The 24,626-nt window shown below is 41.6% G+C and overlaps 1 protein-coding gene across 1 annotated transcript; it reads left to right on the top strand.

Moving 5' to 3' along the window:
• Window positions 1-261: 261 nt before the first annotated feature.
• Window positions 262-24,624, top strand: skila (SKI-like proto-oncogene a; the record flags this gene model as incomplete). The annotated part of the gene is made up of 7 exons (XM_079613381.1): window positions 262-420; window positions 2,106-3,387; window positions 19,191-19,283; window positions 20,964-21,049; window positions 21,654-21,799; window positions 23,170-23,432; window positions 24,610-24,624. Coding segments are annotated over exons 2-7 (1,719 nt in total), but the record flags the coding sequence as incomplete, so codon positions are not given.
• Between the last annotated feature and the right edge of the window lie 2 nt (window positions 24,625-24,626).

The raw sequence follows: 24,626 nt of genomic DNA, 5'->3' as shown, positions 1-24,626 counted from the left end.
TTCTGAACGTATAAACAGTAGACCTTTATAGAAATGATCATTTAAAATACAACAAACACGTAGAATCAATGAATTAAGAATAATGTACTGCTATTGTGGGAATGACATGTAGGCTAATCATCAATAGAAAAGTAAATGTAGTCAGTCAGTCACTCAGTCAGTTACTATCCAGCAGTAGCACTGTTTATTATACCTTAAATCTTGCAAGTCTGAACTTCACAAGTCATTGGGGGAGAGCGGGAGACAGACACACACGCCCGCGCGACATCCGTTCTGCTAGTGCGCGCTCTCGCTCACTGTGACGCTCGAGCGTCTGAAGGGTTTCAGTCTGTGCGCGTGTTGTTGACGGTCAGACAGACTAGAGGGAGGGAGAGAGAGAGCGAGAGCGAGAGACAGCGGACCTGGAGCGATCATCCTGAGGCAAGTCCCTTTAAAATACGACAACGGGCTCACCTATACACTTTGTTGATTTATGAAATGGTCCAGAAGATTCTCTACATGTTTTGGATGGTTTTCAATGGTTATGTGATGTTTATTTCGGGCTCGGAACGGGATTTGTAGCGTTAGCTCTGTTAGCGCGTGCTAAAGGGTTTAAATGTTCTAGCCGCACTGCTAACGCTCTGTGAACGAACGAGCTATTTTTTTTCTGATGTAAAACCGGTTCAGGTGCTGTTTCTGAGCGATGGTAATTTGGTTATATTTAATGTGTGAATTTGTGAGATGTGTGTTTTGATGTGCCATATAAAAGGGACGTATATTCAGTGCTCAACATGCTCATGTTCACATTTAAGAGACGCATCGTCGTGCTGAAAATGTCTTTGATTTAAATCCTCAACCTGATCAACATTATATATAATATGTTTATTATTTAAAAACAGAAACGCATTTGGGGCGATAGCTAACGTTTTCGGGGAGGTCAGGTGTCAGTCTCAATGGCTTGGATTTACTGCCGTAAAAAGTCATATAATGGGTTTAAAATCCGAGCTTTGGATGTCGTTTTGACATATTTGGTATTTATTAACGTTATATATGTGGTCAGTTTTTCTGTTGTCATTTTGAGGGTCTCCCGGTCGCGGGGTTGGTGAATGTCGCACCGCGGGCGTTCAGCGCAGCCTGTGCCCGGAGAAGGAGAGGGGAGAGACGGATAGAGTCGAGGACAGAGCCGCGGTGTCCTTGCGGGAGTAAAAAGAGTGACACTTTCGTTCAGGGTTAAAAATAGACAGCTTTTTATCAGTGTTTCTGAAATTGTTTTATTTTTCGAGGAAACGAAACGACGTCTGTGGTCAGGGTCAATCTATCCGAGCTATCACACAAATCTGGTAAAGCAAAACCAGGCGAAAATTGTGTTTTATTTTGAGGAACTGGTGTTTTTGCCTTTTAAATTTGGACACATGCGTCGTTTTATGTTCATGAAACAGGCGCATGTTGTGAATACGGAATTGAACCCTTTTTTCGTTCTGGTTTTAGCCGAAACCTCACTGACATGCGCTGAATTTGGGGTTGTGATCTCTCGTTTTGCCTTCATATTCATGCTCGGAAATTCCGTTTCCATCAATGTCAGTCAGGCTTTTGCTTCTGCGATCAAAATATTCAGTCAGTTTTTCCTCTATATATTGATGTGTGTGTGTGATTTGATCTTTTCACAGATGTGGTGGTGTGCAGTTATTACATCTAGATTATTTTATTTCAAGCCTGCTGTGGTTGGACAGAACTAAATGGCTGCTCCCTGGTAGTTACGGTTGCTGTTGGTTATCTCTGTGTTAATCTGACGTTATTAGTGCATTGACTCATTTAACGCGTTGACGGATTCGGCATGTTGTCAGTAGAGAAAAACAGCGCACTAAAACACCGAGAAACTAGCCTTAGATCGATCAGTCTCAAATTAGATTATCCTGATGAGGTGAAAATGTTTCTGTCGTCTAGTTTAGCAATGTGCCGCACACTAAAACTGTTCTGGATGCTTTTTATTGCCCTGATAGCATATTCCTTTCAATGCGCATTTGTGTGGCGTCACACTCTGATTCGTAATGGTTTCGGTTTTTTAAAGCCATTTGGTGCTATAATTAGATATTCACAAGTCTTTATTCTTTTTGTTTCATTCACAGGAAGCACATCAAACCCTTATTTCTGTCACAATCATGCATGTAGCTGGACGTAAAAGGATTTGCAACCTTTAACACAGCGAGAAAAGAAGGACCAACTCAAAGGTGTCGTGTTTGAAGAACAGCCGAATATTCTCACCCAAGCAAGACCAATAATCTGTGTTCGGACATGGCTAGCCCTCAGACGAGTCTGAAAACCCCATTCAAAGACCTGACGTCATTCAAAGGCAACATGAAGCGGCTGTACAGGGAGCGACTGGAGGATGCACCCATTAAAAAGCGGGTAATGGCAGAGATGCACTTGAAACGGCGCTGCCTGGAGAGCGTCTCCAAACCCCTGAAGGTCAAGAAGGAGCGTGAGGACCATGCCAGCTCAGAAATGGACATTGAGGAAAGAGAATTCCACATCGTCGGGGCTTCCAAGGCTTTAGATCTTAGCGCTGGCCTCAAGCACACTCTGGCACAGTTCACGCTGAGCAGCCAGAGCTCTCTGGGAGGTCCTGCTGCCTTCTCAGCAAAATCGGCTCATGAGTGCGCCTCTCCTGCTGGCATGGCTCCCCTACCGTCTCCCCCAGTCCTTGGAGGCGGCCCGCTCTTGGTTCCCTGTGACAGCTCCACTGAGCTCACTCATTCTCTTCTCGAAGGAGAGTCCATCTCCTGCTTTGTTGTGGGGGGTGAAAAGCGTCTTTGTCTGCCCCAGGTACTCAATTCGGTGCTGCGAGACTTCTCTCTGCAACAGATCAACGCTGTCTGTGACGAACTTTATGTTTACTGTTCCCGATGCGATGCCGAGCAACTCCACATCCTTAAGGTGCTGGGCATCCTGCCTTTCAACGCACCTTCCTGTGGCCTGATCACCCTAACTGATGCCCAACGGCTCTGCAACGCCCTGCTCCGCCCGGGTGCCACCCTCTCGGCCGACCCCAACAGCAAACTGCCAGGCCAAGGCCTGCTGAAGGAGAGCGGGGCCAGTTTCCAGGTGGAACACCAGTGTCTGGGCAAGTGCCAAGGCCTGTTTGTGCCCCAGTTCTACGTCCAGCCGGACGCTCCTTGCATTCAGTGCATGGAATGCCAGCTGCTGTTTTCCCCACAGAACTTTGTAATGCACTCGCACAAGTCCCCTGACAAGAGGACCTGCCACTGGGGCTTCGATTCGGCCAAGTGGCCTTGCTACCTACAGCTGGGCCGCAAGCATGAGGGCACGCCGGAGGAGTCCCAACTCAAACAGCTGCTGGATGAGATGAAGGAGAAGTTTCACTACCAGCTAAAGAGGCCTCTGGACAAAGTAAGTGTCTTTTCTTCCATGATTGCTGGTTCACTAAGGTCAAGTTTTGCTTCAGGTTCACAAGTGGATTTGCACGTGTTTGACCAGATGGTAATGTGTGATAGTCTGCAGAGGAGAGACTGTTTGCTATTGTCTGGGCAAGGCTGTAGTTGTTTTGATAAACTAGTGTTGACCCAGTTTTATGGGGTGGCACGGGGCAGGTGACGCTCAGTGGGGTCGTATGGCAGGAGGGAGGGAATTCCAGTTGGTCTGGCTGAACAGGAAGTACATTATCTACCTCCCAGGTCAGAAGAGGGTCATCTTTGGGGGGCAGATGGGGATAACATAACCTTAAATTTTGCATTCATATTTAAGGGGTTTTTAACTTAAATGTGCATTTCCTGTCTCCGGTTTTAATTTGATTAATTAAAAAAAAAAGTATTCTAAAAATAATTTCCAAAGCATTAGCAAAAACCTTAATACAGCTGCAAAACTACATTTCCCTCCCACATTAACCCTTCTCACAAAAATAATTAAAATATACATAAAATTAAAATATTAACAATGTGAAATTTAACATAAAAATAAAATTTGAAATGCAACATTAAAAATGTTATTTTTTTAACAAAGTTTTTAAATGTTTTATTTTCAGTTTGTTTTTTCAATTTTAGTTTCCATTATATCATTATTCGTTTTTTCAGATGTTTCTGTTTCAAGTTAGTTTATTTTTAGTATTTTAGTGCTTTCAAAGTAATGCACTAACTGGTGTCATGTGAAAATCTTTAACTGTTACATTTCTCAGCAGAGTCTAGAATGATTGCTGTCTAGTGACATTAATATATTTTTTTTTAATTAAATTTTTTCCCCAGTCATTTTAGCTTTAATTTTATTTCGGGCACAGGCATTTTTACCTTGAATGTGCAAGCCTTCTGGTGTGAGCTGCTTCCAGTTATTTTAGCTATAATGTGTGAGAGTTAATTATACTGACTCTGCAAACTGGAACTTATATTATTTTCATTTATTAATATTGTAATCTTAAACCAATTGGTTTGTAGGTCAGGTAATTTTACTGTTTATTGTACTTTGTTATTCTTTTTAATTATTTAGTCATTTCAGCTAATGTATCGGAAGTCTCGCACATTCACGGGAAATAGCTTACTTCCACGTCAAAAATAAGGTGGACAAAGTTCTTGTGGAAAAAGTTTTTGTGACATCTGTAAAAATGTACCTGTTAAATGGGGAAAATGGGAGTGATGTCGTTGCATTGGGAAATGCCCGCATTGCATGATTGCATAATTTAAAGCCGGAACACTAGAGATTCTTCCACTTTCATGATGCAACCGTTGAAACAAAACTCAGCAAAGTGTACTAGTGCACTAGAATCTATAGAAAAGTCAGCGGGGGGAAAAAAAAGGTCTGGATTGTTTCACTCCCATTGACCAGCCATGTCTCATGACCCCCTTGACCAAGGCCGCAAGCCAGAGCTTTTTTTGTTGTTAGTGCTCATGTTAGACAAAGATTGACCCCCTGGTTGCTGTCAGAGGTTTTTTCAAATGAAAGTAGCAGCGGTTAATGGTTTAACAGTGCGGTAATGTTCCAGTAGACACAATTATTTTTAGTTTAGCGCTGATGTGAGCAAATGATTGTTCTGTCTAAGAGAGGAAGAACAGCCCCGGTTTCTCCTGTGTGCTTATGCAAGTGTGCCGGAAATACCGTCTGGTGTCTCGTCGTCTAGCACCCAAACCGCATTCCTCCTTCCGCCTCCCCCACCACACACTTCATGTACAGAAACAGACCTTGAGTCTGTCAGTCATAGTCACATCTGCTACACAGACTGACCTCACCCTGACACACAAACAGCCAGTTACACTGTAACACAACTCACTTATCCTTAACGCACACTAATGAAATTGATTCACACACACACGCTAAACTCCCCCAGGGATCGTCTCTGCTCCGCTCGGCTGAGGGTGAGATATCAAACTCCCAGAAATGCGAGTGAGTCAGTGACACCTTCTCTTTTCATGGCGAGCCGTTAACTGCCGAGCTCCCGACACGTCACTGTCTGGCAGCGTCTTGCACCTGCCCTGACGCTTTGCCTGATCCTTCTGTGAATTATTTTTTCTTAAATTTTCTGTTTCTCGATTAGTTTTAGGCTATTTTAAGTCATAAGGATCTTTCAAGGGTTATTTTTAAATGATTTTAAACTGTTTGATGCTTTAGCTTCTATAAATGATGGTGTTGTTGATTTATATTGTTTTAAACAGGTTAGGTTTTAGGTTTTTCATCTAATATTTATATTTTATTTTATTCCAGCTTTATTCCCATTACTGAAAATATTTGTAATAGGTTTAGTTAACATTTACAACACTGATTAGGATTAAAACGGTGTCAAGAAAACAGGTGCTTACAGTTTTGTGTTAAACGGCTTTTGAAGGGACTGTAAACAGACATATGTGCGTGCGTCAAAGGTCATTACTCAGACGTTGAGCTTACATGAGTCGTGCCGGTAAAGAGAAACAACACATGCGCACTCATCTGCTTGTGTCCAAATCAAGAAATAACTGTTAATTGTGTGTGTGTGTGTGTGTGTGTGTACGGGAAGTAGGGCAGACAGGCTCATCAGTTTACTGGGTGAAATGTTCACTCTAAACATCTGTGATGCTGGAGTGCCAGAACAAGTGACTCAGAGTTTCCACAGGTGGCTGTGTAGATGTTGGTGACAATCAGACCCTCACCGCCAGACTTCTGCACACGGCACTTTAGCTAGTTCAGAACCAGCCCTCTTCCCCTTCATCAAGGACAGTGTTCCTCCCGTCTGTGTGGTTATGGAGACACTGGCAGTGTTTCAAACCCTTGTCTGCCTAGACAGCATATACTGGGTGTCTAAAGGTTGATAAATTGTGGCATTTCTTTGTTGTTCCAGTATTCCCGTAATACTTCTGTCTTTTATGAGTTTAATGAAGAACTCTTGTCTCGTCTTCTGTCTAAACATACAGTCATCTTCAAAGAATGATCGACTTTTACGTACGCCAACACGCAATGTTGGCGACACAAGTTTGAGTCATAGAGGCCATTTCCTATTTCATTTTGTTTTCCTTATCATGCCATTTGGGTCTGTGTTTGTTTGTTCGAAAGATTGTATGTCAGTGATAGACAGGCCGCTGTGATGGTTTGAGGTTTGATGTGTACCTTGTAGACGTGTCTGGCAGACAGATGGAGTCCTGTCGATCTCCCACTGAGGGCAAAACACCGGCTGCGGTGCAGACACCAGACAGCTGCCTCTCTCTCTCTCGTTGTCTTTCTCTTTCGTTCTCTTTTTTTGTCTTTCTGTCTTCCTTTTTGTAATTGTGAAATCAGTGACTTCATGCACCACAGGCAAGGATGCCAACTCTCCACCATCGTGCTCTCCTATTTCCACTTTCTGTTTTTCCTTCCTTTCTTTTAAAATCTACGAGAAAAGCTGTCATTTTCCTGTCTGAATATGTTTTATTCTCTCATCTTTCAGCCCGACCACATACCTCGTTTGTGACGTACCTTCCTTGTCAGACTTCTCTCTCTCTTTTTCCTCTGTCAGCCGCAGTCCTTCTTTTTGCTTTGCTGTTTCCATTTTGTCATGTCTATCATTTATGCAACAGTTATTTCTGGTCCTCCTAATTTGATTTGATATTTGTTTTTTTTTAAAGCCTTAGAATCTTTAACTATTTTAATAACTCAGGCTGTCAACTGTTGATCCTGCTTTGGCTAAGTTTTCAAATTTGGCAAATTTTTTAGGAAAATTTTAACCCTCATGTGAAACTCCTGCTCGCACAGATTCCTATTGAAATGACTAGATTTCACTCATGAAATTTTGCCAAAAAATGGTAAATGTGATTGCACCTTTAGGCTGATATTATGGAGGGCTTCACTGTGGATGATTCTGTCTAATATTTTCTGCCTGGCAATCTGCAGAACACGATATTGTACCTCGGGAACTTTATCTTCATGTGGCCTGTGTTTGGTGAGAGATTGAAGGGTAATGAAAGGTTAGAGGTGGGAGAGGCTCAGGATTTTGTCTGTTTGATCGAGGATGTTGAGCTCAGGGTTTGCTCCAGTGTAAATATCAGAGACTCCAGTGGATGCAACACGGCCCCTCAAAATAAGCAGCCGAATGACCTAATCAGTCTCTGTTTACATAAGGGGAGCGGAGGCCAGTGAGTGTGTGTTTATGGGAGTGAGGGAGAGAGTGATTGAGGAGGACTATTGATCTGGCTGAAGTGGATGAATTCAGTAGACGGTAACTATGTGTGTAGGAGAGAGACAGAGACCAGTTAAAGAAGAGTAAGACTGATTTGCAAAGTGTTCTAACCAGGTCTAGTGTTTCTGTCTTGAATACGTTCTGATTACAAAGTGATTTTGTCATTTTGCACAGCATTTTCATTTTTATTTTGATGTTTGAATAACATATGGCTATGTGAAGCAGGATTTTGGACCAATGAGATTTCACTGTAGGAGGTGCTTCTCTGCATGAGGCAGCAGAAATGTAATATTCCGGTCAGGACACAATGTCAGACTAGTTGTGTAAAGAGTAGTCTGTTCGCACGCCCACGTACACGAATGCCAAAACGCTAGTGCATACAAATGGGTACGCTAATGAATATGAAGAGACTTGCTGACAAATGCATATGGATGAACATAGAGAATGGACAGGTGTGCACATCCATTGGCCCCAAGCAGCTATATACCTGATGAGAGATTGATAAAGGAATGAATAATAGTGTGGGAAATGGAAAAAATAAAATAGGAGAAAGAGATCAGGTTCAGCTCAGGACATGCTGGCAGTGGCTGGCTTCAGCAACCTTTACCCTTTTACCTTTGCTCTACTCATGGTGAATTACCACAGTGCTTCGAAGCAGTCCATGTGCTCAGGCGCTCACACACTCAAAGCACCGTTCATTTATTTCCAACTGTTTGTCCTCATGCACAAACAAATCACTAACTAACCCTAAAGCCCCCCAAAAAAGCACACACACTGTGATTTGGCAATCTGTCCTATTTATATAAAGCCCAGAGTTCCTGTTGGCCGTTAAGACAACACACTCCTCCCTGTTGGCTTAACATTCGGATGCTGCGGGCAGATTGGGGGCCCTGCTCTTTGTGCTCAAGCTGGGAATATTGTTGTACCGGTCTTTCGCCAAGTCCCTGGAGATGAGCCAGTAGCCAGAACAGCCCCAGGACGGCCTGCAGACCGCGGCTAACCCAAATTTGTCAAGACATGCTTGACTATTCAGCCAGGTGGTTCAACTGCCATGGTGAGCATTAGTTAGAGAAATCTCATGCGTGCAAAAGACAAGAGCTATGCCTGCTGTTAATATGATCGTATTTTGTGTCATATCAGCACTTATGGCAGCATTACATGCATTTTTCATTGATAGGGCATAGGGATGAGCTCAGTGAAAAAAATAAATGAAGATGGTTGATAAAGCAAGAAAAATGTTGATTATACTTTATGCTTTTGGCAGACATTTTAATCCAAAATTACTTTAATTAAATTCAAGGTATACTTTTTATCATGCATTGGTATTGCTAGCACCATTCTCTATTGTGTGAGCTACAGATATGCATTTGCTACTACAAAGTAGAGAAAAAAAATAGTTTAAAATAACTGAAACCTGACTATTTTACCTGACTATTTACTTAATTTGTGTGTAGGTAGGATGCGTTTTTGTTTAGCAGAGTATTGCTCCATTCCTCAAATTCTCTTTTATTGACCCCGTGTGTGAGGATCTGTGTGTTATTTATGTGGTACCTAGAGTTCCTTCCTGTGTTCCATGCAGAACTTAAAGACTGATCATTCATTAGCCCCTTTCACACAGCAATCCTGGTAAATTACCGTAAAGTTACCAGAATTACTTTACAGGTACTAAAGACACAAATGTGCTGTTCACACAAGCAACAGCGTCCTGGCTTTTTTACCAGTAGGAGACCATTCACACGTAACTGCTCCAAAATATTGGTCAATTCTGTGATGTCAGACATTATAAGTGGTCTTTAAACGCCGTTGTCTTCATCCGTCCACATGAGGAGAAGCGCTTTAATTTCACTGTTCAATTTGACCATTTTTTTATGTCTGGGTGAAAGGCATAAGGGGATGAACAAACGGAACAAGTTTTTGCTCTTAAAAACACTAGACGCGCATAATACTGCAGAGCCACAGCGCTGATGAATGGAAAAGAAGGCTGGGTCTCGAACACGACACGTTGAAAAAGCTGAGAGACGTGGCACAACGAAGAAAGATGATAATTTTGCGCATATTTAAATGGAAAAACTATTAAAAAGCTGACTGTAAACACTAAACAGTGACGGGTAATCACGTCATCTCCTTGATTGGCCCAAAGCAGACTTCCTGCGTCAGCACGTTCTGACTTCGTACGTGCAAATACCGGTAATCTTCGTTCCGCGTTCACGTAGAGCACTTTACCGGTAATGTTACAACTTCCCTTTTGAGTTCTGAAAAGATCCTGTTCACACATCTCTACTGGTAAATTACCGGTAAAAACTGTATGTGTGAAAGGGGCTAATGTCCCCTTGAAAAGGGAAGTTGCCTTCATAAACATCTTCTTAACATCTTCATAAATATTTCAACATGTCTTGACATCTGCATGTTCTTAAGACTTTTGATTTAAATAATTTGTTCCATTTTATTCTTCCTGACCACCAGACACATTTATAGATATAATGTGTAATATTATATTTTCTCCTTGTCTTTTCTGCTTCCTGTCTGACTGCCATATCTACTAGGCCTATAGCTTTATCTGATGATATTCTTCTACCCCCTCTTTGAAAAACCAGTGCAGTGTTAGACTTCATGTAACAGGGACATAATAGGAGTCCGTCGTCCTAACTGGGACACAAGCGAAGTCAGTGTCCCTCTGCTCCAGATAAAACCATCTGACTGTGCTGGCTAGTGATTCATCTTAATGTCCTCTTGTAAAACACTGAGAGTGTTGTGATTATGTGCTCACGCTGTGGTCGGACCCTCTTTTGATGGAATGCAATGCGGAGGCCACAGTTATCTTGCTTCATCAGGAAATCTGCCAAAAATGGGTCATGAAGATGCTTCCTGCAGTTATCCTGTGCTTGTGAGGCACTTTTTTTTACTGTGAAACTGCTGTTTTCGACCCCCGGTTCACCACAATCTCATTAGACTGCATATTTTCCTCCCATTACTGCAGCGCTCTTGTTTCCTAACGCCAAGCTCATCCCAAAGGAAGATGTGTCATTCTGCAGACAGCTCCAAAGACACACTCACAACACCACTGGGTTGTGATTAATGCACTGGCACGCTACATAATCTCTCTCTTTTGAATCTCCTCCCACTTGAGACTGTAGGCCCTGTTTGCCAAACCATCAGAAAATGCGATTGAGGGGCAGGATGCCGTAGGAGAGCATTCCCCTCCCCTCTCGTCTCTTCCCTCCTCTCCCTGCGGAGGCTCTAAACGTAGACTCGCTCTTCTCTCCTGGCTGTATGAGGACAGTCTGTTCCAAGCTTGCATCAAGCTGAGGGATTCCTCAACCAGAACAACAGCACCAGCCTTGCACGTTCATGTCTCACTGGAGAGCAGCACACATTTGACTCGCTGTTACAGGCAAAACAAAGGACAGTCTTTGCTTTGATTGACTGTCCATCTGTCCAGTAATTATTGATCTCTAATACAAGACATCCTCTCTATTGATCTCTCCCAGAAAGCAGTCCCACATGTCTGACATACATCAGTCCCCATTTATGTCTCGTCTCAGCATGTATCAGCTCTTTAATGTGATGGCAGACTTGAGAATTGAATAGTCATGTTTTTTTTTTATTCTACTGTAATGAAGCATCAGTTTGAAGAGAATGTTTAGTGAAAGGAGGATTTAAAAAATAAGTAGCCTAATAAGGTTAATAATTGTCTTAATGTGCCTACATGGATTCTTACGCTACAATTTGTGTATTATTTTAGCTGTAAAGCGCTTTCAATACATTATTACAATTGTTTTAGGTGTTACATTGTCATGGCAAAGAAGTTGGGTTTAACTACACAGAAAAGGTTAGTAAGCGATTTTATCACACTACAATCATGTTTACATATCTTGTGGCTATACTTTTGAAACTGAGTATTTTAATGTTTAGAGATTAGCCCATTTACTTCCACTGTAAGTGCCTCAAAGTAAGCCATATCTTTGGACAAGAAAAAGTTAAATTTTCTTTTTTTGTGATGGTATCCATTTTGTGTCAAGTGCTGTCAGTTGAGCTTCACTTGAACCTGGAATATTCCTTTAATGGCAGAGACATTTCAAGGCAACTCTATCATCCCCTTAAAGGGATAGTTCACCCAAAAAATAAAATTCTATAATTAATTACTCGCCCTCATGTTGTTCAAAGCCTGTAAGACTTTCGTTCATCTTCGGAACACAAATAAAGATCTTTTTGATGAAATCTGAGAGCAAAAATCAATTGTATTCAGCAGGAAAGCATTAAATTATATGAAAGTGGCAAATTTTCTATTCCAAAAAATGCTGTTCTTTTGAAAAAAATATTAAGCAGCGTAACTGTTTTCAACATTGATAATAATAAGAAATGTTTCTTGAGCAGCAAATCCGCATATTAGAATAATTTCTGAAGGATCATGTGATCCTTGCGGTTTTACTGTATTTTTGATCATACAAAGCAGCCTTGGTGAGCATAAGAGAAATCTTTCAAAAACACAAAAATCCTGTCGACTCATTTGAGTGGTAGTGTAGTTTTGTGGCTTTTAACCCACGCATGTGCCTTGAGGTTAACCTATATAGGTAAAGTATGATGGAAATATTTTGCATTGCAAAGAGTGTTTGGGGGTGTCAGCTGTGCCATTTTGTCAGTAAGGCCATATGTTTGTTTATTTTGTCTAAAAATGACGCCTGACACCCTGCGTGTGATGTTGTCCTGTTCTCCTCTCCTTTATTTTCTGATATGTATTGAGTATGATTGATAGTGTGTGAGGGTTTATGTACTCTGGTAACGGTGTGGATGTGTGCTGACAGCTTCCTCTTGTTGGGGATGTGAAGGACACTGCTCTTCTCTCTCTCTTTTTTTCAACTCCTTTTCTCTATGCAAAGCCAGTCACTGTGGCCCCTAACAGGCTATGCCATGCAAAATGCATGAGCCGCCTTGTGTAGAGTGAAATTGTGTGTGCGTGTGCGCTGTCTGCAGCTTAAATTCTGCGTATGAGACTCAGCTCTCTGTGGGTGGGCAGTTGCTCGCTCTCTCCCTCGCTCTGTCTGTCTCTCTCTTTCACTGTCGGTCTGTCTTTCTCTCTCTCTCTATCTCTCTCTCTCTGGGGCTGTTGAAGATGGAAGAAGTGAAATGCACTGCCAGTTTTATGTGTCAAGCTGCCATGTTGGTGAATCTCCTGTGCCATGCACACGGTTTAATGACATGCACCTATGGAGACCGGCTCCCTCTCTGCCTCACACACATCTAACATAACGTTTGTGTAGACTGGATGCTTTAATTATATATCATATATGAGACATCTTTTATATTTTTCCATAACCAACTGGTTGAGGAGTGTCTGACAGAAAAATATCAACAAATAATTAGGCTTAATAACTAGAATTAGCCTTTGATTTATGCATTTTTCTTGCCTGTGCTGATATGTTGGGATATATATTATTATTATTATTATTTTTTTTTAAATAACCAGTAGGATTTATTCTTACATCATAGCCATGAACCAAGATTTGCCACTTACTAGGCTATTGCTTGTCAGAGTTGTGTGATATTAGGGTAGGGACATTCTCATTTTAGAGAGCATTTGATTGGACAAAAATGTTAGAATGCAGAACGAGTCATCAATACGTTTTCGAGAAGAGAAATGCTTGTATATAATTTTGTCAGTTTAGAACTACACTAGCATATAGATTAGCCTCAAGGATAACATACATACAAGCTCTTACATACAATAAGATTTGTTTGTTTTTGAAAGAAGTCTCTTATAGTCACAAAGGCTGATCAAAAATAGTAAAAACAGTACTATTGTGAAATATTAAATTTTAAAATAGAATTGTAATTTCTAAATACAATTTTATATTTGAATATATTTTAAAATGTAATTTATTCCTGTGGTGTTTCAACTGTCATTACTCTAGTCTTCAGTGTCTAATATGTTTTAATATCCTGATTTGCTGCTCAAGAAAGGTTTCTTATCATTCATTGAGTTTTTCACGCTCACTTTGAAAAAAAATTTGATTTTTTTTTCTGAGACCCCCTTTTTCCCAAGAAAATATTTGAGGGCCCCCCTTCACATTTAATGATATTATCGCTCTTGTAAGCTTGCAGCAAGGATTACAAAATATGTTGTTTTCAAAAAAACGGTAGCTAGGTTTACTATCTATAACCAGATATGTTTATGCACAAATAATAGCCTATAATATTAAAAATACAATAACAAAAACATCAGTAGGCCCTTAAAAACGTAAGCCTAGGGGTAGCCTATAAATTGGCCCTATTTTAAATGCACTAACAAAAATATTCACACTGGTGTGTAGGTAAAAAAAGAAAGAATATAAGAAACTAAAATTAAAACAAACAAATTCTCAAGAAGTTGGGTTTCAAAATTAATTTGGCCAGTAGTATAAATCATGATCATAAATCATTCAGCCATAGCTCCTTCATAATATGGCGCTGAGGTTCACAGCTGCCACGCGAACATCCAGATGTTTGTTTTGTCCTGTCCTTATTTGTTTTTGCCCTTTTGACCAAAGCTCTCACGGACTGTGTGTGTGTCATGCATCCTACAGAAAGCAGCGTGGGCCGTTTCCAACGTCAGAGTGTGATGACTCTGGTTGAGCCCTGACAGCAGCTTCTGAAATGAGCTGTAGGGTGCCACAGCCCAAAGAACACTCTTCAGAGACGCATCTCCATCGAGACTGCCAATGTCTTTGTGCGTGTGTGAGTAAGTGTGGGTGCGTGTTAGCCTAGCGTAGCCGCGCCATGGGAGGCTTATGTGGTTACTGCTTTTCACCGGCGCACACTTGAGAGTACTCGGTTCTAACACGCGTGCATACAGATCTCCCATTCATAGGCCTATTTAAAGCTGCCTGTGTGTAGGAAAGGGAACAGGCAGAGCTCTGTTTGAATCAGTGAAATCTGAGAGCAGGAGAGGGGAGAGACCATTCCTCTGTGTGTTTGCGGCTCTCAGCCCTCCATGCCGATCCGTGATCACCGGCACAGTATGTTAGTTTTGTGTATGCTATGCGAGTGGATAACTCGATCACCCGTGTGTGTGTGTGGCTCTTATCAGGTCGTATGTTGTAGATTAAACAGTGGATGTGTGTAGACGGCTGACGGGAAGGGCAGACAGACAGGCAGACTGTGCACTATTGATGACCACGTCTAGACGGAATGTTCGTCTCCCTCCCTCTTCCCTTAAAAAATTTGCCCTAGGCTGCCAGCCAAATCCTCTCAGGAATGAGCACGTCTGAGCCTGTGTGTTTGATCCCTGTGAGTGTGTGTTTTGATATTTAGAGGCTCGTTATTTGCTCTGGTTTTTGTGCAAGTGTTTTAGTTTGATTATGAATGTTTGGGTTGTTTTAGTGTGTTTTTGTACGACGTGGATTTTAGTACTCCAGTGTGTGAGTATAGGCGTCATAGGTAATATCAGGAATGCAGGTTTACTTTTATGGACTACATGTGCAAAAGCATTTCCAGGTCAGCTTTCACTACTGAATTCACTCCTAAAAGATTTAGGTGACCACCGAATTTACATTAAATCCTCATGTTGCCAAAATGTTGCTGTATTTATTCTGGAGTGATTCTGTCTGTTCTAAATACACATGGGGCCTTAATCAAGAATTTGTGGAAATTATATTCTTGCGCAAGTTGTTACATTTTGATTTAAGTAGGGCAGTTCACATTTGGATGAATGAATGAACAGGGAAATCGTCACTGTTTTAGATCCCTCTTTAGTTCCGTCTCTCTTCCTCCGTTTTATCTCCTTATAGCCAGCATCAAGTTGGCCTACATTTGTCCACTGTCCAGCCCACATGGAAAAGATGCTTCATCAGAATAGTACAGTGCACAACGAGTCCCACAATGCAATGCACGAGACTTTTCCAGTGTGACGAATGAAATGGAAGTAATATCCGCAGTGATTTTCATGACTCATTATTTGATGTGACATTTTTACACGCACTTGGATTACAAATGCTAAACAAACATTTACTTCTGAGATGACAGCTGGACTCCACTTGCTGACTTAAAGGGATAGCTCGCCCCAAAATAAAAATTCTGTCATTTACCTACCCTCATGTCAGATTTTGTTGCTGATTGAAATTTATCACCTAAATCCAGGTGTGGCAAGCAGTTTTTAAGATTTCAGGATTTCCCCATTCAAATACATAGGACTCATAGGATGCCCCAAATAGCTGCCCGGAGGTGTTGCAAAATTGTACGCTTAGTGGACAGACTTTTCTTGAAAGGGACTTTGATAGTATACAACAAACAACATGCTAGTCTTCCATTCTGAACACAGCCGTTGTTTCCAGATTGTAAATGATTTGCGTACTTTTCTTAAGTCAACTCGACCTATATTTGGTCACCGTGCACCCGGCTCACACATGTCCTCACTCCTTTTTTTCCCCTGTAGTGCAAATGATGTGTGAATAGGAGACCTATGGAGTGGGTACAGTGAGGGGCCCCAGCAGCCCTCTGTGTGTTTGTGACTGAAAACTGCACATTTGCGCTGCTTTTTTCGCTTTATACATACCCTCTGCCAGAGTTGCAACAGATGGACACACAATAACCCTCGTGTGCCGCCTTTCACACGGATTGTGCTAAACTGTGTGTGTGTGAGGTGCTTATAAATGAAAAAGCCACTCATGCTCAGTGTCACTCACAGATTCACAAATTAAGTGCTTATACACACGTGCACACATAAAAACAGGACCGATATGCATAAAATGGCATTCCTAGGGTACACACGCGCTCTCTGAAAGGTCATTGCGTATTATGACTGTGTGAGGTTGGCCTAGATAAGATTCATCATCGGCCCGTGCGGCTTGTAATACTACGCTGTAATTCCCCACTTACAGCGTAGCTGATAAAACGTGCGGGAACTGCAAAGACATTGCGTGTGTTTTTTACTTTTTCTCGTCAACCTCTACCGATATGTTGTTTTTCATTGCTGTTTTCGTCAGGGGATCTCCGTAGTTGGTAATAGTGATGTGGTGTTGTGCGTGTAACAGTCTTCATTGTCAGAGCCAAAGTAGAATTTGTGTTTGTGTGTCAGTGACCTCATTATGCCCATTTCGAGGGAAAACACTTGAATTTTGATGAGGGTTTAAAGTGTTCTGTTAGATCTAGCAGGTTGTTTTGGTGCTCAGGTTAGCGAGCTGACGTGGGTGTACGGGAGATCCGGGGCCAAAAGGAAATAGTCCTAGTACTGAAGAACGAAGGGTGTGTGCGTACGAACATGCGTTCTCTGATGGGTTAGGAGCAGTGGTGGTACGTTTCAAATGAGCGAGCTACAGGAATGCTAACTCCCACCGTTGTGAGCTGTCTTCCTCTCTCTCACACACTTTTGCAGAGTTTTGCATATCACATATGCTTGTGACAAACAGGCTTTGCATCCTTTGGGTGTTTGTGTGTTGTTGTTCTCATTGCGTGTGGGATTTGTGTTAGTTACATTTATCAACGATGCACAAGTAAATAGTGTTACAGAATATGATTGCGTGTGTGTGAGACTTTAACACACTAATTAAAAAGAGATTAGAGATGGCTGAGGTGTTGCGTCCCTGGAAGAGAGCGCGGAGAGAAACTCATAACAACCTGATCCGCAGGATTTGGGATCTTGAGTGACTTAAACGGGAAATAACCGTTTGAGAAAAACTGTCATTTACAAACTGTGTACATTACAATGGCCTTCTCAGCAGACGCTTTCTTACCACATTTTTTATTTCACGTCATTTATATATAGTGGATTTATGTCATGTATCTCATGTTTTTGCGTCTTGAGAGCATGAGACACCTGTTCCAGTGTAATTTTCTTATGTCCTTGAGGGGAACAGAGCAATAACTCTCTCAGTAAACAGCGCCCACAGCTTTCGCACAACTATCACAATCACTGCTCGCACCATGTGCTGCAGGCCAGCAAGATAAATCCTCGTTTTTGTGTTTGTTTTGCTGTAAGGTCTTGCGTCAAGGCTGCACTGCATCTAGCATGTGATCCAGCAGATTGGAAGCTCTAATATAAAGCAGTGTGTGTGGTGTCTCTATGGCGGTTCAAAATAGCATACTACTTCTGGTTCTGCAGTGTAAAGTATATATACTCTGCACAATATGCTAATTTTCAGTATGCGCAGAATCCCCACATGACTTCATATAAAATGTACTGTCGTACTGTATCCCCAATGCCATGCACTTGATTTGACCTTCTATTTTCAGTATGACGAATGAATTGAAAGTAATATCCTATTATCTTTTTTTATGACTTATTATTTGACTGTCAAGATATTTTTGCACAATTGTGGATTACAAATGCAAAATGTCTATTTATTTAGGTTTTTATCTCCGCTTGATGAATATTAATTACGGTATATATATATATATATATATATATATATATATATATATATCATATATACATATACATATACATTTATATTATATATTAATTAACCAAGTAAAAACTAAAAACCTAGACCCTGCAGTATTTTCATATTCACATATTGAAAGGACACGGAACTTCTATGAACTCTTTGTCTTACATCAGTACTATCCGTTTAAATATTTTTCATGTTGTTGCAATAAAAAAGGGGAAAGGACAGTATGTACTATTTTCATATAGTATATACTGTGCAGTATGCTAGTACTCTATTCCAAACATAGCGTATTGAACCAGGTTTAAACATTAGAATTGCATACTTGGCTCTTGAGAGATGAGAACCGAGACAGAGTGGGGACTGTGTGATTGCATGTGTCACGGGTGAGGAGGGAGTGTTGGCTGGGCCTTGAAGTGTGGAGAGATGGGCCGGTAGACATAGTGTGTGTGCGCTTGTCAAGGTTAGACAGGCTCACCACTGCAGTGTGCTCATTGTTTCTGCCCCCCTCGGCAGCTGCCCACCCCTCCCTCATGCTGCAGTCCTCTTCCCTCAAGAAAAACAGCCCTATCTCCTACACGCACATTTTTTTGCGTTTAGCGCTGATGTGTGGGGTTGCCATGTCACCCCACCGCCATACAGCTGCTTTATGTTGTGCGACGACATCACCATTCATTATTCAGCCTACAGGAAACAGGAGATCCCATAGTTCCCATAGTCTACAGGAAGTTGTAATTTACTCCAGATAAAACATGTTTCTTCCTCCTCTGGCATCCACCCAACCACTACTGTTAGTGTCTCTGTGATGGAGGGACGAGGATGTGCCTTACACTTTCTGGTTTGCTCTGCTAAATAGAGGATGTTACGGATTATAAACATTAGAAACGCACATATGAATCTTCTGAAGAGAACTGTTGTTATGTCAGATGAGCGTAAGGTCTCTTCCCTTCTGTGTCAGCTATATTAGTCTCTGTCTGTGTCTGATAACCATCAGCACTGAGCTTGCCCCTGATTCATGCTGTGTGACTCGCACACACATATGCACAAGCCCTACAGCGTGTTTGTTGAATACGTTTAGCAGAGGAGGTGACGGACAGATTGAGTGTGGTGATTTGTGCACGAGCTCTCTGATATCAGATGTATTACGTGTCTGAACGCTTGCAGCTAATTGTAAACACTCTTGTGAATAAGGTTGTGCTCATGAAGCATGTGTTTGTGTTTTCTCGCAGAAGGTGGTGGATGACGACAGTCACGGGAGGAAGTCCAGTCCTGCACTCTGCCCACCTAACAGCAAGCCGTCTGATAACGTCCTGGAGAAAAAGGTACAGTCTATGTTACTGCATCGCTTTACACCAAAGTTCCTTTAATGCAAGGCTACTTGCAGGCATCTTGGCAACGCTCCTGGGCAACTTTTTTCCATCTTCTTTTTATTTTCTCATGTCTTCTTGAATAGAGACGGTCTCAAATCTCTAACTCTGCTTAGTATGAAAGAACAGTTAAATCACGTATTATCTGACAAAAAATATTTAATAAATTTAGCTTCTTTAGCTAAAAATAAACTGTATTTGTATACAACTAAACAGCCTCCATATATCTCCAAATTAATTCTTCTTCAAGTGGTCCGTATCCTCCATGGCTCTGTTTACACGCAGGCACAGAACGGCCTCCCCATTCATCCACACACACCCTCTTCATCACAGAGTCACAGCCTCTCACTATCTTGCTAACTCATACTCATTACAGGCCTCAAAATCGACCTCACCCTTCCTACCCACCCCTAGACAACTCCCTGATTCACACCCCTTCCTCTCGTTCTGTCTTTGACTCACTCAGTCATTCATTTCATTCAGAAATATCTAACTGCACACACACACCAGAGACCCAACAGTCATCCATCCTCTTCTCATTCCGGTTGTTCTAATCACAAGTGGGCAGGGTCCAAACAGAATCCAAACTGTTTCATGCTAACCATTTTTAGAGGAGGGCCTTGTTTATTATTAACATGCACTAACTTTTGAAAGTTCAGGGTTGGCAAGTTATTTTTAAAGAAGTCTCTAATGCTTACCAAGGCTGCATTTAAGTAAAAACTGTAATATTGTGAAATATTATTACAATTTAAAAGAACTGCTTTCTATTTCAATTAAATGTAATTTATTCCTGTGATGGCAAAGCTGAATTTTCAGCACCATTACTCCAGTCTCCAGTGCCACATGGTCCTTTAGAAATCATTATAATATGCTGATTTGCTGCTTAATACACAACAAAACCTTTTTTTAAGAATGTTTGATTAATTAAAAGTTTTTTGGTAACAAGGTAAATGTATTTACTGTCACTCTTAATCAATTGAATGCATCCTTGCTGAATAAAAGTATTAATTTCTTTCATTAAAAAAGTTCAAAACAGATAATGGTAAAAACAAGTGTACATGAAGTCCAAAAGATTTTCCACCTTTGTGCTAGTAGTGTTAAAATATCCTTTCAAAAATTCCTTAACATGAGACACTTCTGAGACACATTTTCAAAACAAGGTGTAAACCGAGCCTCACTTTTCCCCGGTGCAGTTTACCAAGCATTTACATCAAGTCAGAAAGCCACCGGGCTGTTTCCCTAAATGCTGTCTTTCTCTTATCCTCTTCATTAATGCTCTGTCTGTCAACCTCTGCTCTGTGCCCACTGATGGATGAGCTCCTCTCATGCATGCATGATATTACAGCAAGATGTTTGTACTGCTCTCTTTGTTTACTCTGCTTCAGGCATCCTCACTGCCCTCACCAAGTTTCCCTATGTGTGTTTGTACATTTTTGTGTAATTATTGCTGTTCGGCTGCTCCTGCGCAAATGCTCTTAATAATCTGTGTGTAATGAGACCTTAAAGAACTTCTGTATTATTCATGCACAAATGTGTAGACATGTATTTTAATGCAGCTCAAACAGTCTATTTCATATTCAAACGGCCTTAAAGTGCTTCATAAATATTGATATGCGCTTGTTTTTGTGTGTACAGGGCAACTCGCAGTCTTCACTGGTTTTCAGTCGACTCTTTCCCGATATCAAAGAGGAACCAGGACACTGCCCCATCGTCCACCCGAGGTATGGCCTTTTTTACCCAGCATTCCCTTTTGACCTGGGCCTTGTTTCAGGATTTCAATAGGAAGAAGCAAGTGCATATGATAAAATGGGCACCATTCCATAGATGTCAAATACACTGAATCTAGGGATGAGAATATCATAGAAACCTGGGTTCTTTTGATTTTTGCAAAAACCTGTACGAAACACCCCTAGCAACCACTCACGGCACCCTAGCAACCTCATAACAAACCACTGACAACCACCAACAGTGCCCTAGCATTGTGATGGCATTTTCACCACCCATTTTTTTTAGACAATGTAAAATTTTATTTTAAATGTATATTTGCAAACCTCATTGAAGAATAACACATTTGACCTGAAGGCTTGGAGTCAGTCAACAAGAAAAAAAGTAATTGTATTGCCACACTTCAGCTAGACCCTATTTTTTTTAAATGCTAATTTATTTCCAGTCTGATCCGATTATTGCGATTTAGCTCTGTAGTGCATCATTACCTGCTCAGCTGTACGTGTGAATGGCTTCCTGAGAGCAACAATTCTCCTGTTATTGCTGGAGCTTTCCGTTTCAGTGTTGTATGTGCACTAATCTGAGGGTTTATGTTTGCAGTTACTACCTTTACACGTACGATAAGATGGTGGCCCCTAACGTGTCCCTGCAGAAGGAGGCAGAGGTGAGCCATGAGGTTCTGGGGGCCCTGCTTAAACAGCACTACAGCAGGAGAGCACTCACCCACGACAGCCAGCCCACCACAGGTCAGTACACGCACACTATTTAGTTATCCTAGTGAATTAATCTACATGCATGCACAAAACGTACAAGTATGATGAGGTGAGATGTTTATGGACCTGTATGTGGTTGACTGACTCTAAAGGTGAGGAGCTGCTGAAAGTGTCTTGCTAATGATTAGTACAGCTCACATTTTGTTTCCAGTGAAGAGAGAGAATGAAAAGAGGACGCTGTCCCTGCGAGTGTCAGATCGCTCTAGAGTAGAGTACTGGGGGAGGGGTCTCCAGTCTCCACCGCAGCACACCATATTTCCTCACATCTCTCTCTCTCTACCTTCCTCTGTGCCTCACTTTTCCTTTTCTACACTTTTTGATCCTCTTCAACCCCTTCTGGCCCACCACTCACCTCTCTGTGCTTACTGCTTTCTCTCTCTTTTTTTGTGTCCCCTTCTTCTGTGTCTGTTCTCCATCCTGGCTCCCCTTTTCTCCCTATTCTCAGTCTGTCTATCTTTCTTCCCCCATCTCTCATCCTCAATTGTTTCTCTTTCTTCCATGTACCCGTTCTCTGTTCAGGCTCCCTGTCTCTTTTCATCTGTCTATCTCTCTTCCTCCATCTCTCATTCTCAACCTGTCTCCCGACTCTCTCTTTTTTTTTGCATCTATCCAGGCTCCCCCTTTCTCTTTTCCATCATCTGTCTGTCTTTATTCCCCCTGTCCCTCTTCCTCAATCTGTCTGTCTTTTTTCAATGCACCTTTTCTCCATCCCGGCTCCTTTTTTTCCTCAATCTGTCTCGCTTTTTTCCATGTATCCGTTCTCTATACGTGTGCCCTCTGTATCTCTTCCTCAATCTGTCTCTCTTCTCTCCATGTACTCGTTCTCATCCTTGCTCCCCCGTGTCTCTTCCGTCTCTCGTTCTTCATCTCTGACTCATTCTTCTGAGTGTGACAGACAGGTCTTAGTCACAGTAGAGGCTAGCAGCAGAGCGAGGCTGTTATTCGTCTCTGCAGTGCCAGACCTGCAGCCTGCCTGTCCTACATTTAAATGAGCCGTATCTCTCACACACACACACTCTTTCTCTCTCAGTCCCTCTGGACTCCCGTATTGCTCATCTAAACATACATGCTAGGCAGCTGCAGTTTTCCTGGTTCAGGTGATTTGTATGTCGCGCCTGTGTAGCACCTTAGCAGCACTAAAAAAAAATGAAATCAAGAAAATCTCCACTTTCCACTTGCCTCCCATTTCTGTGTGATACGTCCAGCCCTTCCTCTCTATGCTGACCTTCAAAAAGAGACACCCACAGAGAATTAGTCACACAGACTTTCAGCACACGACAGATAAGGTGTGTGTGTGTGTAATTTACGTGTGTGTGGTTAACTCTTTCTTCCCTTTCCCTCAGATCTTCCCGCATCTCCTTCCTCTGTCGCAGAGGAGGCCAAATCCCACCACGCGGGCGAAGCGCACGAGCGCCGCCAACCTCCTCCACCAGTCGCCATGGAGACTAGCTCGGGCGGCAAGCAGCACGCCCCCATTCCCACGGCGGGAAAAGACCGCGGAACAGAGGACGACAAGGACAGGATCATGCTGGAGATTGTGCAGATGTACCGGCGGCAGCAAGAGAAGCTCAATTCCACCCTTCAGAAACAGCTGCAGCTGGAGATGGTGAGACGCATCCCTACCTAAATCATCCCTACCTGAGACACAGAGGCACTGTGTCTGCTGTCTACATAGGCAGCAATCTTCTAAGGATGCGTTATAACTCATAAGTAACTTATTGGCTTCGTACACTTGACTAATGCTCACAGTTGATTACAATAGAGACTGATGTTAACATGTGCTAACAGTACAGTACTCTAATAATGTGTTTAATTAAATATAAATTAAAGGTGACCATTTTAAAACGACAACATGGTGTTTCTACAATTAAGTAATTGGCCTTTATGTGGTCACTCGACTAAAGCCTAAAAAAATTAAATATTACCTGGGAACATTTATTTTCTATAAAGTTGACTCTTTTTTTTCTGTTAACTATTAAAGAAAATAAGATAGAACATTATTCAAACCTATTTCTTATTGTTAAAAACTGGAGCTAACAATAGAATAAAATCACTGAAAAATGCTTAAGAGTGAATAATGAAAGTAGTAATGTCAAATTGAGTAAATGTGTTTTTAAAATTAATTGTATTAAACCATTTAATTTAGATTAGATGAATTATATTCTACCTTAATGCAAGCACCCTGCCCTTAGGTTTCATAAACACAAATAATATATGGCAAATACATAATCAATAAAATTGTCCATTTTTAATTTTGATGCCATTTTTATCTATATATGTATACACACACACACTGATGCATAAAAATGTGCATATACAATGCATATTCATAATTATTTCCTGCTGCCATTTTCGATGAAAATCATTAAGCTTGTTGTATTGCATCTGGGATTGCTTCATCTGAAAAATGATTCATGCGATTCTGCCCTAGATTTTGGCCTAAACAGGGATCTTAAAACGCAGCGTGATTTTGCTTCCTTCTGTATGGAGCAGCCACCGTGTCAGGTGCGCGCCTATGATGTCTAAAAATGCTCCTCTAAATAGGCAGCTCACTAGAGGTTTGATCAGAGCCAGGGAGATGGACTAGTTGTGTATCTGAGAAGCTCTTTTGTGGTCCTGTGAAAAGAGAGAGACCTTGTTATATAGTGAGTGTAAAGGTGAAGGCCAGAGCAGAATGGAGTATGTTCCAGTTGAGCTTTATCACCTTCGACTCGTCCACTACAAACCCTGACCTTTGCCACACATTGTTTGATGCATGTCTTGATGTGCGTGTGTGTGTGTAGGAGCTGGAGGCAGTGCG

Source organism: Phoxinus phoxinus (genome assembly GCF_949152265.1).
Source record: "Phoxinus phoxinus genome assembly, chromosome: 5".
Lineage (NCBI taxonomy): Eukaryota > Metazoa > Chordata > Actinopteri > Cypriniformes > Leuciscidae > Phoxinus > Phoxinus phoxinus.
This window is presented reverse-complemented; position numbering and strand designations above follow the sequence as displayed.